General features: G+C 44.6%; 1 protein-coding gene across 1 annotated transcript; it reads left to right on the forward strand.

Annotated features, from left to right (window-relative positions):
* Positions 1-7,089: 7,089 nt before the first annotated feature.
* Positions 7,090-15,723, forward strand: S100a10 (S100 calcium binding protein A10). The gene is made up of 3 exons (NM_031114.1): positions 7,090-7,114; positions 12,934-13,085; positions 15,328-15,723. The coding sequence occupies exons 2-3, from the start codon at positions 12,954-12,956 to the stop codon at positions 15,481-15,483; spliced, it is 288 nt and encodes a 95-aa protein (NP_112376.1). The 5' UTR covers positions 7,090-7,114; positions 12,934-12,953; the 3' UTR covers positions 15,484-15,723.
* Positions 15,724-18,695: the final 2,972 nt, after the last annotated feature.

Here is an 18,695-nt window from a genome sequence, read left to right on the forward strand (position 1 = left end):
GGGTCTTTCTTTTGAGGAGTCAGATTACGCTTTACAAGAGGTTTGTCCCCCGCCACCCCCCGCCATTCCACCCGCTCCCGTACAATTTTCTGACTCTGTTGCCTGCCATTGGATCCCCTTTCCCTATCTGACCTGTCTGGTGGGACCTCCCTGGGCCAGGTCTGTGGGAGAGTATGCATTTAGACCTGTTGCCAAGGGATGTCCTACGGTGAACTGGTACCCAAGGGGGACTTCCCTTCTCTGAGGAGTAGGGGTAACTGGGGAGTGGGGGTGGGGGTGGGATTGGGAAGAAATGAGGGAGGGGGGCTGCGGCCTGGATGTAGTCAATAAATAAATAATTTAATTAAAAAATAATAAATAATTTAAAGAATCAGAAAATTTGGAAACATAAATAAATAAATAAAAACCACAAAACAAAAATACAAAACAGAACAAAACAAAAACAACCCAAACAACAATAAAAGCAAGATGTTTGGATCACTGGAGCTCCAGGAAGTCAGATTTCTAAGTCTGAACCATCGCCAGACACATTACAACTTCACTAATTAACAAAGAATAGCCTCACGTCAAGTTACGTGATTCCCTCCAACGCGGGTCTCTCCCTCAACCCGCCCAGTTTCTTCCAGCAGTGCTGTTTAACTAAAGGAAAACTTCTACACTGGCCGTTGACAGCCATGCAGTGTCCCGACAGACGTTCTTCTCCAATTGCCAAGCACCGGGATTTGGACAAAGATGGAAAGCAGGGGTGGAAAGATGGATCAGTTGTTAAGAGCACAGGTTATTCTTCCAGAGGACCTGCCACAGGGTGGTTCACACCCCTCTGTGACTCCAGTCCCTGGGATCCAAAGCCCTTTTCTGGCCTCTGTAGGCACTACATGCATGAAGTGCAGAGGTATATCTGTATAAATAAAAAATAATTTTAAGTTTTTAAGAAGAATGACAATATTTAGGAAAATATGTTTAAACAGCCAAAATATTTTAAAAGATTTCTCAGAAGACTTAAAAGGCTGGCTCCTCCTTCAGGGTGGCTGCACATAAATCTCCTGATCTCTATCATGACCTCTTTTTCCTCCTCATCATCACCAAACCCCTCCAGGGTAGGAATATGAAATTCAAGTCACAGGTGAAGAAAAAGACGTAGCAGAGACTCACCCATGGCACAATGACATCACACCACAGAGGTGGCTTCAATGCCCATCTGCCTGGCCATCTCCTATGCTCCGCCCGTTAGTAGAACCCGTATCTAACTTGAGTGTAGCACTTATTAAGTGCTGGTAACTCTGCTAAGCATTTACATGTATATTCTTATTTATATTCATAAAATCCCTATGAGATAGGTGTCTGCTGTCAAGCTTCTTTTGGGAGGAGAAAACTGGGCCTCGGGAGGCTGGGTAACATATTCAAGATCTCATAGATAATGAACAGCAGAGAAAATATGCTTCACTCCTATATTTGTCTCTATATTTAATCTGCGGAGCCTGCCCTGGTTGGTAGCTGGTTATTTTGTTTCCTCTGTTTTTCTCTTGCCTGCAAAGTATTTTAACAGCTCCTTGTAAACACTGCCTTTGCCAGCTCATCTCAAGTCACCCCTCCCCTTAGTGTGCTTCAGACACAGTGGTAGTTTTCAGTTCTGCTATCAGACTAACATTCACCCCACCTCGATTCCCTCCCTTCCCCCTGACCACAACCCTAGTGCCTCTTCCTCCTTTATATCTGGATTTCAATGTCCCCAAACTCAGGGCAGCCTTCTCTGACCTTCTATTTAAGACAGGTCCTGTCTATTCTTCTTATAGAATCTTACTTTTTCCCATTAGGGCACTCATTGCAACTCACAAATTTAAGTTTTAATCTTAATTTTCATTTCGTTTTTCCTCTTCACTAGAAAAGGCTCATGTCTTAGTTGGGGTCAGTATCACTATGATAAAACACTGTGAACAAAAGCAGTTTGGGGAGGAAGGAGTTTATTTGGCTTATACATCTCCAGCATCATTCATCACTGAAGGACATTAGAGCAGGAACCTGGTGGCAGGAGCTGATGCAGAGGCCATGAAGGAGTGCTGCTTACTGGCTTGCTCCACGTGGCTTGCTCAGCCTGCTCTCTTATAGCATCAAGGACCATCAGCCCAGGGAGGGCACTATCCACATTAGCCATCCCCCAACAATCACCAATTAAGAAAATTCCCTATAGGCTTGCGTCCAGCCTGATTTTATGGAGACATTGTCTTAGTTGAGATTCCCTCCTCTCAGAAAGACACTGGTTTCTGTCAAGTTGACATAAAAGTATCGAACACAGCTATGGGTCAGAGATTTTCTGTTTTGGTCATTGGTATATTTCCAGTAGCCAAGTCACTGTGGGAATTGATAAATCGCCCAGTAAATATTTGATAGAGTATAATCATTTGAATTCTCATCTTTCCTACACATGGAAGTGGTGATTTTCAGCCCTGATCTAAGAGGATTTCTGGGGAACTGGGAATAGGGCTCGGGAGTCAATAGAAATTGTTGCTCTTTCAGAGAACAGCAGTTTTTCCCCAGCACCCACATTAAGTAGCTCACAGTCCCTGCGACTCCAGTTCCAGGGCATCCAACATCCTTTTCTGGCCTGTGCAGAGACCTATACACATATGACATACACTCACAATGGCATACATACACATTAAATGTAAATATTGCTTAAAGGGGAGGAATTCTGTAGGAAAAACAACAATAAAACACAAGTCTTTCCAATGCTGCCACTTTAAGACAGAGATAAGTTAGTTATGCAGCTTTGGCTGAGTGAATCTTTCACTCACCTTCAGTAGTGACAGTCCAACCTGGTTTTTCTAAAGCTACTTCTCATGCAAAGTAGAAGATCACACAGAAGACGTGGGACCTGCTGAAACCAAGTAGGACAATGTCATTGGTTCATTTGGCGGCTCAGTTCCTTCCTGCACCCGAGAAGATGAATAAATCCACCCCCATTTACCCACAATGAAATGGCTGACTGGCTGTGGGGCTGTGCCTAGATAGAGCCTTAGGGTTACGGAGAGCTGCTCACTTCCTGTTTACATTCTTCAGTGGCTTCTTATTACCTTAGACACAAGTTCCCACTTCCTAAACAGGTTTCAACAAAGACACAGGTGTTGGGTGTCAGGACTTGGAGCTTAGGGACTTTGCTCTTTCTCCATACCACTGGGGACATTCCTGAGTCCACACCAACATCTGACTTTTTCTCCTAGCTATACCACCACCCCAAAGGGCCTGTTTGCTACTGGTTCTTTAAGGTCCACATAAGCAAATTCACAAAAAAAGATGCACTTCCTTGTAGGAATCTGTATAAAGCAAGCACGTGAGAAAAGATGTTTGTTCAAAATTGGTCCTTTTATGCATTATGTGATTTATTGCTTATGACAGTATAACAGTTAGAAACAACTTAAATATTCAGCTCTCACTATTTTGACTACATTAGTATAGTCATATTTATTTAAATCAGTTTCCCTTCCTTTCTTTTTTCTTGACCAGATCAGTGTAACTGAAGAGCCTTGCAGGACTGCTATGACTCCTCCAAGAGCATTGAAAGTGACCAATAAAGTTTCTTCAGCTCTAGTTTACGCTTCTACAGACAAAGACACAGTGTAACTTCCGGGAACTATAAACACTTCCCCCCATCAGTACCTAGGACAGATTGGTCAATGACCTTGTGCTGCTTCTCCAAATACAAGCACTCAAAGGAATATCACTTTATTCACTCAGGTTATGTCATAGCAAATAAACCCCCTAATTTTTGGGTCTTTTCTACAAATCCCTACCCCACCCCCATACCAACTTGCCCAGTGATGGTCAACAAGTAATTTTCTTCCTTATATTGATTTGGGGACCAAAGCTCTTCCTAGCTGTGGCTCTTCCACTGGAGGAGCCTTTGAGTCCTGGCAAACAGTAAAAAGAAACATGGGGAAATCACCTTTTGTTGCCTGAGTCTGGAAACGATCCTCTTCACCGGCAAGCCCATTCCATGGATGAGTGACTAGTCACATAGTCCCAATAGGTACTGGGACTGTGAAAGAGGTGCTAGAAACATAATCCCCGATTGAGTGGCCACTTTCCAGAAACGGTTCTACCCTATGGAGGAGAAATGAGAAGCACTGCTATGCCTCTTGGAGAAGGAGGAAGAATCTCAAGTGTGGCACTGCCAGTAAAGCAACTCTCCTGCTCGTAGCATTCTGCACACTGGAAGGTGCCTGCCTGGTGGACAACTTGTAAGTTTCTTCCTCTTTATTCCTGGGACCACACTTCATCCAGCCCCTGTTCCTCCAGTGCCTGCTCTCTCTGTATTAGGACCAATCTGCCCTAGATACTGATGGGGTGAAGTGTTCATAGGTCCTGGAAGTTACTGTTTTCTTTGTGTGTATTACCCTGCTCTGACCCATGCAGAAAGTTGTACAGCCTACAGAGCTGGTCTCTGCTCCAGTCAACTGTTAGTAGGGAAGTAGGGTTGATTTCACTTTGTCCATGTGGTTAACAAGGCATAGCCATTTCCTGCAGGAAGAACTTGGTTGGCTGCAGTCATTTTTTCTGGAGAGGAAGGTTTTGGTTTTGATTTGTTTTTTGACAGCCTCACTATATAGCCCAGGCTGACCTCAAATGCACAACCCTTTTGTCTCCCAAGTGCTAGAATTACAAGCATACCTCATCACACCCAGCCTCAACACTGGAAGCTTCATGGGGAGTCAGTGGGAAAGCACTTGCTGTAGTGTCTATCCTTTATGTGCCCTTAGCGTCTTTTTAAGACTGAGCCCACTAGGGCTCCAGATTCCTACAGTTCTGCTAGCAGATTGAAGAAAATAGTCACTAAAGGGATGAAAAGTGAACATGATGTTCTTGATAAAGAGCGACACAGAAAAAAGCAAAAGTGGGCTGAGATGTTGCTCTATAGTAGAGGGCTTACCTAGCATGAGAAGCTCTGGATTCAATCCCATTTAATCCTGGCACCTCAAAAACAGTGAGGGACGAGAAGAGGATGAATACTGTGGAACAACAACAACAAAAAAAACCCCACCAATTTAAAAAAATCTATTTAATCATAGGACTAGAAAGAAATATATGAAAATGTTTATTCTTTGGTCCATGCATTTATAAACAATTATTTATTGTTTTAGTTGCTATGCTTTCCAAACCCCTCCACAAAGGGAATATGAAGTTTGGGTCAACAGGGGTTCCGAGAGTAAAGGTACTGCTATGCAACCCTGAGGACCTGAGTTCAATCTCCAAATCCCACAGGAATGGACTGACTCCTAAAAACCATTCTTACAGTGCCACGCATGTGCTCTGGCACACATACACATGGAGGCACATGCACGCGCCCAGACACGCAATAATTTTTAAAAAGGCACTCAGATACAATGAGCACCTATATACCTTTCTAAAAGGTTACAATAGTTTTGTAGATTAAAGAATTACAGTGATTATTTGTTGAGTTCTTATCGAATGTTGCTTCCTCCGTGAATCAGATTGTTGCCCCACTACCGGGCCTTAGAAGCCCTCCGTCCAACATTCTTGTACTGCTCAGCAATCACAGGGAATTGTTTACTATATCTTCAGAAATCTTGGAGGTTTTTGAAAGAAGACACTGATTCCCCATCTCTGAATCCCCCGGCTCTAGCACATACTAAACATTCTAAGGCTCATGCCCCAATGAAGAAAGCCGGTGAGTAGGGATATTCTAAATTCAATTGCATTTCCCCTGAGATTTTCTCCACAGCTGCGATGATCCGGGGAGGCCTGAGGAAAATTTGGAAGAATTGCTTTTGAAGGGCCAGAACTGAGGTTTCAGAGACCCTGGAGAAAAGAGAGCTGATCCAAGTTGGGTTTTCCTGACCGCTGCCAAGACTGTCACGTGGTAGTGTGTGGAGAATTCCCTAGTTTTGTTTATCCCTTTGGAATCTCTCATCCTTTCCCGGACTTCCCCGGAACAGGGGAAACCCCAGTACTAGGGACTGGGCTGTGTCACCAATAGCTGATAGTAGTATGCATTTAACCCCAAACCACAAATAAAGTATCGAGGAAGGGTGTGATTGTCAGGGGACACTAAAGTTGTCTCTAAATATCTTCTAGAAATTTCTTCTAAAGAGCTTTTTAGGGCCAAGTAGAGTCAAGAAGGAGGCTCTGAAACAGATTTTAGCAATATTTGCCACAACTGAAACTCAACTATAGACCAAGCAAAACCACAAGCTGTACCAGGAAAGGTGAACCCTGTTACAAAGATGCCCCTGAAGCTGACAAATGCACCCGCCCTGCTCCTCACCACCCAGTGGTGGTAAGGCTAGGCAGGAGCTCAGGGGCCTTAGCTTCTGGACTCAACACAGGAGACCCCAGGATCAGATCCTAGAGCAAACTAGGTGGCCAAGCTGAGACCTGTTCAGCGCGTTCCTTCTGCTCATCCAAGAAATAATTCCTAACCCTGTAGGTTCCCGCAGAGGCGCTTGGCTCTGGTTCTGGGCCAGTGTACGCCGCAGGACCGCTGGATTCTTATTTCTACACTCACCCACTTTCTAAAACCAAACCCGAGAGGAAGGGCGAGGCGCTGTATGAGAATGCCCTGAAATATCCGAGACTAGAGCATTCCTCCGTAGGGACGTTTACAATAGGGCTGTCCCTGGAGACGGGCAAAGTTACTATGTCAGCAGAGTGAGTGGGAAGGGTGTGTGTGTGTGTGTGTGTGTGTGTGTGTGTGTGTGTGTGTGTGTGTGTGTGTGTGTGTGTGTGTGTGTGTTTTGGAGAGAGAAGGGAGAGGAAGAGACAGAGAGATTGAAAGATTGGAGGGGGAGGGAGAGAGGAAAGAAGGGAGGAAAGGAGGGAGGGAGGGAGGGAAGGAGAAAGAGAGAGAGAGAGAGAGAGAGAGAGAGAGAGAGAGAGAGAGAGAGAGAGAGAGAGAGAGAGAGCGCGAGCTGGGGCGGGGTGGGGTGGGGGGCAGGAAGGGATGGGTGGGGAGGGCCGCTGCCTGCCCTCCAGGCTCCTCCCGCTCTGGAGCGCCTCCGCCCTCGGTACCCGCCCCGCGTACAAAGACGCGCGATCTTCGGCGCCAGCCCCATCGCTGTGTGCCCAGCTCTTCCAAAGACTGCAGCGCCTCAGGGCCCAGGTGAGTCCCGCACTTAATATCTGCCCTCACCCCACAGTCGCTTGCTTCAGCCTCCAGCGGGGTTTCGCTAGTGCCTCGCCCCGCGGGCCTGAGTGAGGCCCCCTTCCAGCTCGCAAACTGCTTCGGACGCCCCCAGACCCGCTAGGCTGGAGGAAGCCAACTCTTGTCTGCAGCTACCCCACCCTGGCGTCCGGGCCGCCGTTCCTCTGATCTCACTTTCAGCGTGTAGTTCTTCCTTTTTATCTCTTCTACTTTGGAACTAGTCTTAAGAGTTAACTGGAGTTTAGCAGAACCTGCTTGCGCCCTGTCCCAGCTGGCAGTTCCTTGCAGCTTTAGACTACAGGCAGACCTCAGTCCAGATGTTCATAGCCTCCTCCCCAACCAGACTGTCTGAGCTGCCTTGGCCAGGGAGGACTGGCGGCTTGGCAGCTGGAGGATTCCCTTTCTAAAGGACCCTGCCCTGCTGGTTGCCTTAGCCCCAGTGCAAATTGCAGGTTGGTTCAGAAGGATCTTTAAAGAAGGACTTTCTATTCGTTGTCTTTATGAAGAGGTGTTGGGGTGAGTTTCTCTCTATCAAGTGTTTCTCTTGCTACTTGAATTAAATAAAAGAGAGGTGGAGCGAGAGCAGGTTTGGTGTAGAATCTTCAGTCCCGGCTTGATTTGATGCGGTGCAGTGAGAGGGATGTACCTGCTTCATGGCCTGAGCTTGGTTACAGGAATGACTGAGCTCTTCCCCAGCCCTGCCTGGGAGGACTCTGGAGAAATTACTGAGTGGGTGGCAAGGAAAACAGAAAAGTAACAGACCAGTAAAGAGCCCGGAGCCACATTCTGAAATACATAGAACCCACCTCCCTTCATTCTCTTACCACCCCCACCCCCACCCCAAGAAAGCTAGACACATTCTGCAGGGTGGGGCTAGCACAAAGGGTTCCTGGATTCTCCTAGTGATCTGAGGCCTGTGACTCAGCTGTGAGACCTTGGGTGTGGCCTAGCTGGTTGCTGATTCTCTGTGAACGGTTTGAACAGATCGCTCCCTGAAGGAAAAGAGGAACTGTGCCATCTTCCAGGGCATTTTCCAAGAGGAAATGAGTCACAACTAACTGGCCACCAACCTGCAGGAGGGGTTTCTTGACTGAGCTGCCTGTGAGGGCAGTAATTAGACTGGCAGAACCTCGCCAAGTCTCTCTCTTTCCTCCTGAAGCTTGCCTTTCAGCTTCCAGGAGTGGATTTTTTGCATGTTGTACTTCAAGTTAGGTGGAGACACCCTGTCAGAGAGCCTTCGGTGTGTTTCAACAAATTGGAAACGATAATGTCAGGAGTTGGGGCAAGAAAGAGTTCATGTAATTCACTGAAATTTCATTTTCCTTAGTCTCCCCCACCCAGATTCCTATGCAATGTCTATTTAATCGGCGCTGACAGTCTGAGTCTGTCTGTCTGTCTTTCTTTCTTTTCTCTTTCTTCCTCCCTCCCTCCTCCTCCTCTTCCTCCTCCTTCTCCTCCTTTTTCTTCTTCTTCTTTTGGTCTGCTTGGCATAGAGCAGTTATTTGTGTCCACCCTGATTTCTGAGTGATGTTGTTCCCTGGCTTTTCCTGAATACAACATCAGACAGACTGTTGTCCTTCTATACCTGGCCTCTGGCCAGCCTCTGAGCAGTCACCCCAATGTGGTCAGGCCCTGGGCTGGGTGGGGCTGAGTCTGGATGCTTCTCTGCTTTCCACTGACAGTTAAAAAAAAAAAAGTCGTGTCTCCCCGCCTCCCCTCCCAGCAAATACATAAGTATTTGATATGCCTTGGACACACTCCATCCATTTAAGCCTAGCTAAGGGAACAATGGGATTCTTTCAGAATTATGAAATAAACTAATGTTCACAGTACTGGGAAAAGCTGGACTAAAATATGGGCTCTCAGGATTCACAACTTAGGAATCACATCTCAGAAGCAAAGGGAGTAACATGCTTGGCATGTGTGAGGCTCTGGTTCTTCAGGACCATGGGCCACCCCTGGGGGGAGACAGGGAGGGACTGATTGACTTTTAAAACCAACTTTCACCCCTTCAACTAAATAATTCCCACTTGCTGCTGTAGCCAGTGTTGGTTGGGTTGCTGGATCATGACAGCGTCTCATGGAAATATGGGTGGGTGTTCTTTGTTTAGAGTTCTTTCTTGCTATTGAATTGCATCTGGAACTTTCTTTTGCAGATCATGTCTGTAGTAAGCAAGTTTTACTTGGGGAGAAAGGCTAAGCCAAAATCCATTGTTTTAATCTCATTCCTACACCAAATATACTTTAAGGGTCTGATTCAAGAATGTTCTCTGGATTCAATTAAAAAAAAAAGAAAAAAAAAGAATTGTTCTTCAAAATTTCCTAAACAAAAGAACAGAAACCCTATAAATGTTTTAAAATAATGGATGGTTATGTTCACCGACACCATAATTAATTCTGGGTGGCTTCAAGAAAAGTAAGATATGGACAAAATGCAGATGAACAAAGTAAATCAGGCCTCCAGCTTCTGAGATTTATAGCCTAGACCTGGGTATAGGTCCCCATCTTATGCCCCTCCCACAAAGACCAACAGAGAAAATGAGAACATTGTTGGTACTTCACACCATAGGCGATGTGTGTGCAAAGTGCTGAAAAGGAAACAAAAACAGGAATTGTTTTCTTCAGAGGAAGAGAGAGTTAAGACAGGTTACTCAGGCTAATGTGAAGGGCATTTGCTGATATCAGAATAAAATGGTTCAGTAAAAGGTGAGTAGGTAAGGCCTGGGTCTTTCCTGAAGTGCTAGCCAAGGAATGACAAGTGTGATGAATGAAACCAAGAGGAACAGCAGGAACTAGAAGCCTGTGCATCTGACCAGACCTGCCTAGCAGGACACATAGTTTATCCCCTTGTGTGTGGAATGTGTATGCTGTACTCTGCTGTTCCATTCATAGGTGAACCCTGATGAGGCCTTGCTCCCCACCCTCCCCAAAACTCACATCCTTCAGCTGCTGTGCTCTGAGCTACACTGTTGTCATCTGCCTAAAGGCAATTGCATCTGCATCGCCTCAGCTTTGAGTGATTCATATAGCAAGTGTCATCCAGTGGCCTCTCCATTAAAGCAGATCAATGTGTGGTTCAAGATGGCTCTAGAGCCAAGGGAGGCAGGGGAGAACAGGTGTATCTGAATTTACCAGGTATGGAGTGGGGTGTCAGGGACACTGAAGAGGTTCCCCAAAATCTCAGACCAATGCCCAAGGCCCTCCTGACAAAGTGTTACCCAATTAGAAGGGGAAGGCCCACCCCATCTGGAGTGGAGTTCGTGGGGCGTTAGGTGGACTGGAGATGCCAGATTCTTAAAGTTCCTAAAAAGCTTTCATTCTAGTAACGGATTTTAGAGCTATAGTGAGCCCTGTAAATGCAAGCCCCATCCAAGCAACGGAGGATCCAAGTAGAGAAGGACAATATGATGCATTCATTCATCTGAGAGAGCAGCAGTTTCACATTTCTGTTACGTGTGTTTGCTTGTTTGTTGTTTTGAATTTTGAGACAGGGTCTATATAACCCATGCTGGCTGATAACTCCGTTTCTCCTATGAGCCCCTCCTCACCCCAGAGTGCTAAGTTCATAGTTCTTGGGACTGTTCCTACGACACCTGGCTGCTTTGCCTTACTGTAATCCTTTCTCCAGAAAAATTTCTTGCCTGTAGCCCTGGTCCCTCTGGGATCAAAGGCATATGCTGTGAATTTCAACTCTGTTTTAACATTCTGGCCAGCCCCTATCTCTATATTATTATTGCAGGTATCTTGAACAGGCTGCTCTGTTTGCCACTCTGTGGAATAAAACAGGGAAGTTGGGGTGGGAGGACCTAGAGCAGAGATGAAGCTTCAGGGAGGAACACTCACTTCATGGCCCCCTGGGTAAGGCAGGAAGGAGTGGACTCACCTCAGACCTTAACTCTAGGCAAGGTAGCCTGACCTCACCCTCCTGAAGAAGATATTCAAGTGAGGCCAGGATTTTCTCTGCTTTCAGCTTGCATTTCCTGGGAGTCCTAAATTGGTCTGTTTTTCTATTTGGGGGAATCCCTCTTTAGCTCTGCAATACCTCCTGATGCCTGGGAGGAAAGTACAATGGATATCCACCTAGTTCTAACAGCTGGGTTGTCTGGAATCTGGAATCTTTGCTGTGAGAGGAGGTCAGGAAGCTCTGTATCACTGAATGTGGGCACAGACTTTAAAAACTTCGTTAACATCTGGCTCCTTTCCTGAATGATTGAAGGACTGAGGTGGCCATCCCATGTCCTTCTTTAGGTGACTGAAATCCAGTTCTCTTAAACTCTGTGCTTCTAAATCAATCCAGGCAAGGTGGACTCCCTTGACCCACTAGAAACCTTATAACCGGGATTGGGGTGGTAGGGAAGATGGGAGTGGTATAATAGAGGAAAAGGGGAGGGGCTCCTCTGGGTTTCATGCTAGTGTACACCTTGAAGTATAAACTTGCTGCTGTCCACGTCATGCAGATGGATCATGCCAGATCCTCGTTGGCGGTGTTCTCAGGTGTGGGATTCTTCAGCTGATTCCAATTTTTCTGAGAAAGGTAGAGTTACAATCCTTAAATATAACTCTTCAATGCTAGTGTTGAGCACCGCACCTTTGACCCTGTAAAAGATAGTATTTAGAATCCAGGCCTAATGACTCAGACTCCAAATACCATCTACTCGACTGACAGAGGCAGGGAGCTCTCAAGTGAAGGGCAGTGTAGGTAAATTAGTGAGACCTGTCTCAAAAGAAAAAGTGAAAAGAGGGTCAGGGTGTACATATATTTCAGTGATAGAAGACATGCATAGCATGAGTGAGGCCCTAGGGTTGTGTGTGTGTGTGTGTGTGTGTGTGTGTGTGTGTGTATTGGGGTAGGTTACAGAATTTACGGATCTGAGCAGGCAGCAGGATTCAGACCAAAGCACACCCCAGGTTCCTGTTGTTACTCTTCAGCAGAACTTGCCAGCTTCTCCCATCTATACTCAAAACTCTATGTGGACTCTGAGCTCCGCTAGGCACTGGGTCTGATTGAAATATTTGCTCCAGTTCATTGTACTCAACACAACATTTCCTTTCCTCTCTTTGAACTCTTCATGAGATGAAAGGCCCTTGGTCTCTCACTGCACCCCAGCTTGTGAGGAAAAATGCTTCTGCATAGTTGTGTCAAAAATGTATCTGGTTCCTAAGGAGTTTGTATATATCCTTACCTATTCCTTCTCTGTTGAACTTGATAGTGACCTTTATGGAGTGTGTACTCAGACAGAACAGCTGCGTTTTACTGCTAGAGCTCAAGTTCAGGGTGTTAGTAGAGTATACACAGCTAGTGGACAAACCCATCTATAAGCAAGTTTCTAGAGTCGGATTGGTCCAGGTCCCTTAGACATACCTGGAGGGCTGAAGCTTCTATAGTAATCAGGTTGGACTTGTGACTTGTTGGTGTTCAGCCATTTCGAAGAATTACATTTTTAGTGTCAAGAGAAATAAGAAAACATCTCTTTCATTTGGTACTTTCTAGTTGAAAAGAGTATATTGTGCTTTGCTTTTCCAGAAAGTTAGACCTTCTTTTTCTTGATTAGAAACATGTAGAGTAGCTGACATCTGGGTAAACCCCACATTCTGAGATTCAATAACCTGAAGTGTCTGTTGCTACCAACAAAAGCCCCCAAATGAAGCCTTAGATTGATTGAATTTTGTGGGAAATGTGATTAGCCCTTCTGCTTTATCCTTTTCCATTACCGTCTACCAGTTTTCATACATGTAGTTTAAAAGTTAGTGCAAACTCTCTTTATGTCCTTTTACAGGTTTCAACAGATTCTTCAAAATGCCATCCCAAATGGAGCATGCCATGGAAACCATGATGCTTACATTTCACAGGTTTGCAGGGGAAAAAAACTACTTGACAAAGGAGGACCTGAGAGTGCTCATGGAAAGGGAGTTCCCTGGGTTTTTGGAAGTAAGTGCTGAAAGTCTCAGAACCAGACATAAAAATCAGAGTGCCTTCCCTTTCCTTCCATCCCTTCCCTATAGGGTCACTACTTGCGAAGCTGTGATCACCCCCATGCTAGCTCAGTAAGCTAGTTCCTCTGCTGCCATAGGCACAGTGATGCAGTTCCAGACAAGCACACAGAAGCTCTAGGTGTGAACTAGTGCACAGAAGCTCTAGCTGTGGACTAACAGTGACAAGTGGCTTTCACTTGTCCCAGTTCCCTCCTCTCTAAGATGAGACGTTTGGACATATTTATCCACATGCCTACTTTTAACTTGTTATGATTCTTCTAGATAAACTTGAAATGCAAGGACAAAATGTGCTCTTTGTAAGCCGATCCATCACATCTGCAGAGACATTCTCAACATTAAAATACTCATCATGTGTGACCTAAGGCACAGAGCCTTCCATACTCATGGCTCTATGACATGAGAAGCATATATGCAAGCCACTAACCATGGCAGAGTGGCTTACTCCAGGCACAGACAGGGCCATAATTCTAGATGTTTACTCCCCGCGTTAACAGAGCATTTTGTTTCTAAAGTAGATGGCTTATGTCATCCAAACTTCACTCATTCTGACCACAGCCAGGAAGCTGGGGGCGAGACCAGAATTAGCTACATATAGCAGGTTTCAGTTGATAGCTTAGGGTAGGAGTTTGCAGTCTTGGGCAGACACTATGACTCTACCATAAGAGATCTCTGAGTGCAACGTGTAAGCATCCAGCACATTTAAATATTGCATGGCAGTCAGTTCTCCCACTAACCATTCAGTCATTGGAATTCATCTTTAATATCCTCTACTGCATTAGAAGTTATTTCTCTCTCTGAGATAGCCTGGACCTATAGGAGTAACCACAATTTTGCACTTCTAACCAGCGTATCAGCAAAAGAAATAATCAAGCTAATCGCCGTAGAAACAAGATGTAAGTCAGGGCATCTGCCTGTCTATTTCTGCCCCACACACTCATGCTATGCATTAAGGAGTTTTATGATTCTATAATACATATTCACTTGAGTGTGTGTCTGTGTCTGTGTGTGTAAAGGCCCAAGTATCATCCCTCTGCCTTAAAACAATTTTTACATTTATTTACTTATTTTTTTGTGTGTACCATAGCGTGCATGAGGAGATCAGAGAACAACTTGGTGAAGTAGATGATCTCCTCCCATCATGTAGGCTACAGGGGTTTACAGGTCATCAGACTTAGCAGCAAGCAGCCTTACCCACTGAGCTATCTCATAGGTCATCCCATTTGAAATAAGGTCTCTGACTGAGCCTTGACTAATTTGGCTAGACTGGCTGGCCAGTGAGTCTCAGGAATCTTTCGGTTTCTGCCTCCTCCTGTTGCTGGGATTCCAGGAATGCACTGATGCACCAGATTTTATGTGGGCGCTGTAGAGGCAAACTCAGGTTCTCATGCTGGCACCTTCCCAGCTGAGTCACCCTCCCAGCCACACACGCTTGTTTTGAAAATTGTCCAATGTATAACATCCGGTGATGACAATAACATGGCATAGGTTTACCAACTCAAAGAATGGAAAGAGGCAGACCATGTGATGGGCCTTTCAGTTCATGAAGAGTAGAAGGCCTCCGAGAGAGAACTCTCACATCCAAACTCCTGTATCCATAGTTACAGTGGATATAGGAAGACAAAGTCAACTGTGATGGACTCAGGCTACATAGTTGATATGACAGATACGGCAGCACACTTGCTCGTCCAGCTGTGCGAAGGAGAAGAGGGTTCTCTGAGTCTTCTCTAAAACCAAAACTCAGTGTCCTCATTAGCACCTGCTTAAAACTAATAAAACGGTGAGTCCACCCGAAATGCATCCCTGAGTAATCTGAAGCTCCCCTTCCATATGGAGTTCCCTTTAAAGGATCCAACCGTGGTGTCAGGAATGAAAATTTACTTTTAAAAAAAATCTAAGTTTGAAGTAGAAAATGGTGAGTGTAGTTTTTAGGCACAATCTAAATATGAAGTTACTGAAAAGGCATTCTAAAGGGAAAATGAAAAAAAAAAACGTGCTGATGACTTAACAAAGGTCACTGAGGACCTAAGACTGGAGCCGAAGGACTTGAAAGATTATGCTTATGCACATGGCTGTCAGCAGTTTGGATCAGATAAGATAACAGTTGCCTACATCATAACATCATAACTGACATTGTTTGCCTTTGCTCTTATTAATTTTTTTATTTTTTATTTTTTTAGAATCAAAAGGACCCTCTGGCTGTGGACAAAATAATGAAAGACCTGGACCAGTGCCGAGATGGAAAAGTGGGCTTCCAGAGCTTTCTATCACTAGTGGCGGGGCTCATCATTGCATGCAATGACTATTTTGTAGTACACATGAAGCAGAAGAAGTAGGCCAACTGGAGCCCTGGTACCCACACCTTGATGCGTCCTCTCCCATGGGGTCAACTGAGGAATCTGCCCCACTGCTTCCTGTGAGCAGATCAGGACCCTTAGGAAATGTGCAAATAACATCCAACTCCAATTCGACAAGCAGAGAAAGAAAAGTTAATCCAATGACAGAGGAGCTTTCGAGTTTTATATTGTTTGCATCCGGTTGCCCTCAATAAAGAAAGTCTTTTTTTTTAAGTTCCGAATTTGAGGTAATGTGTTTCTTGCTCCTTCTGAAATGCTTGCACCCTGTGCCTTTGGGTCAGGAAGAGTCAGCATGACCTTAGGCAGTCAGCATACCACAGGGCAATCTCCATAGGACCAGTGAAATGAGAAAGCACTTCCACTCAGGCTTGGATCTGACTTTTCTATCTACTCTTGAAACTATGTCAAAGTGAAGGACCAAACCTCAAAGTGTTCTAAGAATATTTTCTTATTCCGTAACTCCTCAGCACAGTCTTACCCAGTTAAACGAGTGCTGTGGTGGCCAGCACATTGGATGTCCATGATGTATGAGCCCTTTTTCTCACTGCAAAAACTATTACAACAAAATCTAAAGCCCAAATAAACCCATCAGAAAATAAGCCAGAGTTCATGGTGGTGACACACACCTTTAATCTCAGGAAGCAGGGACAGACAGATCTCTGAGTTTGAGGCTAGCCTGGTCTACGGAGGGAGTTTCAGGAAGCTAGGGCTACACAGAGAAACCCTGTCTTGAAAAACAAGTAACAACAAGAAAGGGGGAAAAATGAGTCAAAGGAGGAAGGGATATAGCAGGAGACCTTAGAGATAAAATTCCCCAACAACATCAATTTAGTTAACTCCCAGATGTCAAGAAATATACTAGATGTGACATATACATTGCATGGCTTTTAGATGAACATGGCATAGGACAGATGCTAATAAATGACACAATATTTCTCCAACCTTTTGTATGCCTGTTATAAATCTCACTATATATGTGTATGTAGTATATTATATGCTTATTAATTGAGAGGCATCATATGAATTCCATGAATTAATAATGCATTGAACTGTTCCAGTTAACTAGGTCAACAACACTGGAAACACTTAAGATGTTTGAAACAGGTCTCACACTTCCAGGCTGACCTCAAATATAGTATTTAAAGAGTTATGTAGCTGACAATGCCCTTGAACTCCTGATCCTCCTGTATCCACCTAAATGCTGGGATTACAGGCACACACCACCACAATCAGTGTCTTCTAAGATTGGGCACATTGATATCATTCCAGGGAAACTTCCAATGTAACTAACTATAGGAGAAAGCTCAGTACAAAGCTATCCAACAGGGTGTGGATTCTGTTCAAAGATAGCTTTAGAAAAAAATCCATCATAAAGACAAGAGGGAAATTCTAACCATTTTTTCTCCATCACTAGATGAGAAAGGTAAGAAAAAAAATCAGAGCTTTGCCACCATAGGATTATATTAGAAGGCTTACCAAATCATGGGTTAGAGGGAGGAGTAGAAACAGCTGACTAAAGAGCTGAGATTGACCTAGAAATGATCCATAATCCATGTTTAGAGCTTGACCACCAAGGTTATTATTGGGTCAGGAAGCTGCTATGTCTGGCAACTGCAAAATCTTAATATCCTGTGGCTCAGCTCAAACAGACAACAGATGCTCTTTGCCCTGCCTCCTTCCATACATGACTGGGTCCCACATCCAAGGTTCAATCAACAAAGTTCTACCTTCGAGGGAGTTTGACCTGTATCTGACTCTGTACACCTGGACTGGCACGAAGATCCATCCTATCCGTCACTGTGTAAGAAATAAAATCTGAAGTAATGGTCGAGTTTCAAAAGTGCCTCGAGTGCACTTAGGTCTAGCTATAGATGCAAGCACCAGGCCCCTGCTAACGTTTGCTAGTCTAGATACCCTGCCTAAATTCGAAATTTAGAGCAAAGAATTGTTGATAACCAAGCTTTGCCTAACAACGTGCCAGACATGACGAGTTCGTGTATCTAACAAACTTTAAAATAAATAGAATGTACAATCGAAATGTAAATAAGAAATACTCAAGTTAATAAAGAAAAAAAAAATTAAAAAAAAACAACATAGAGATAAACCCAGCATGGGCTTTGTTGAGAAATAGAAAAATGCAAGGGGCAGATAATGATAAAGTTGCACTCCTGATTGCTCAGACTATGAGAAACATAGGGGAGTGGCCTGTGTTCAGGGCTTTCAGAACTGGTCTTTGCACTCCTTCCGAATATCCCCGCCAGTTTTATCGCTGTTGAAAGACTCAACATTGCAAGGTTGTAAAATAAATGACTTCCCTTTGCTACTCTGAGTCTTCCGTGCTTATCACTAGGTGTGCACGTGTTGTGGGGGAGGCCTTCATTCCTCATAATAGTGAGCATTAAAAAAAAACAGATTTATTTAGTTTTATTCTGTGAAAATCACTCTTCTACCTAGATATATTTCTGTACACTATGTGTATGCCCCTGGAGGCCAGAAGAAGGTATCAGATCAGATCTCCTGGAACTAGAGTTACGGAGAGTTGTGATCCAACATGTGGGTGCTGAGAATTAAACCAGGGTCCTCTAGAAGAACATCAGGCGCTCTTAATCACTGAGCCATCTCTCCAGCCCCGATGATACTTAATGAAGAGAACTTCCAATGTGGAGATTAAATAAACTATGGCCTCTCCTCCTTTGAGGAGGAGAGGAGACCCTAAAACATGAGGTCTTTGAAGGCCACAGAGATTAGAGAAATTGACCATCCCACCAGAGTAAGGAAAGAATCTCTCTCCTATGGGAATGTGTGCCAGATGTACCAATTGGGGTTGCCTTTCATGAGTGTGGTTAGTGGTTAATCCACAAGTGGGCAGATAAAACTAACACGAGATGGTGAACACCTGCCCAGATGCCCCAATCCATGAGAACATCACACTGCCAGGGGTAGCCAACCTTTGACATTGCAACATAACACTACTGTCATCTACAGAGTTCATACCCAAGAACAGTGCTAGCAAGTTTTTAAAAATCCACACAAACAAAATTGTCACAATGTTTATAATGAGTTTATAACCTTGTGTTGGGCTGCGCTCACAGTCCTCCTGGGCTGCATGGAGCCAATAGTCAGATACCCCTGCCTCTGAAGGTGGGTTTTTTTGTTTGGGTGGTTTGTTTTTGTTTTGTTTTGCTGAAAAC

The sequence above is a fragment of the Rattus norvegicus genome, chromosome 2, assembly GCF_021556685.1.
Source record: "Rattus norvegicus strain SHRSP/BbbUtx chromosome 2, alternate assembly SHRSP_T2T, whole genome shotgun sequence".
Classification (NCBI taxonomy): Eukaryota; Metazoa; Chordata; class Mammalia; order Rodentia; family Muridae; genus Rattus; species Rattus norvegicus.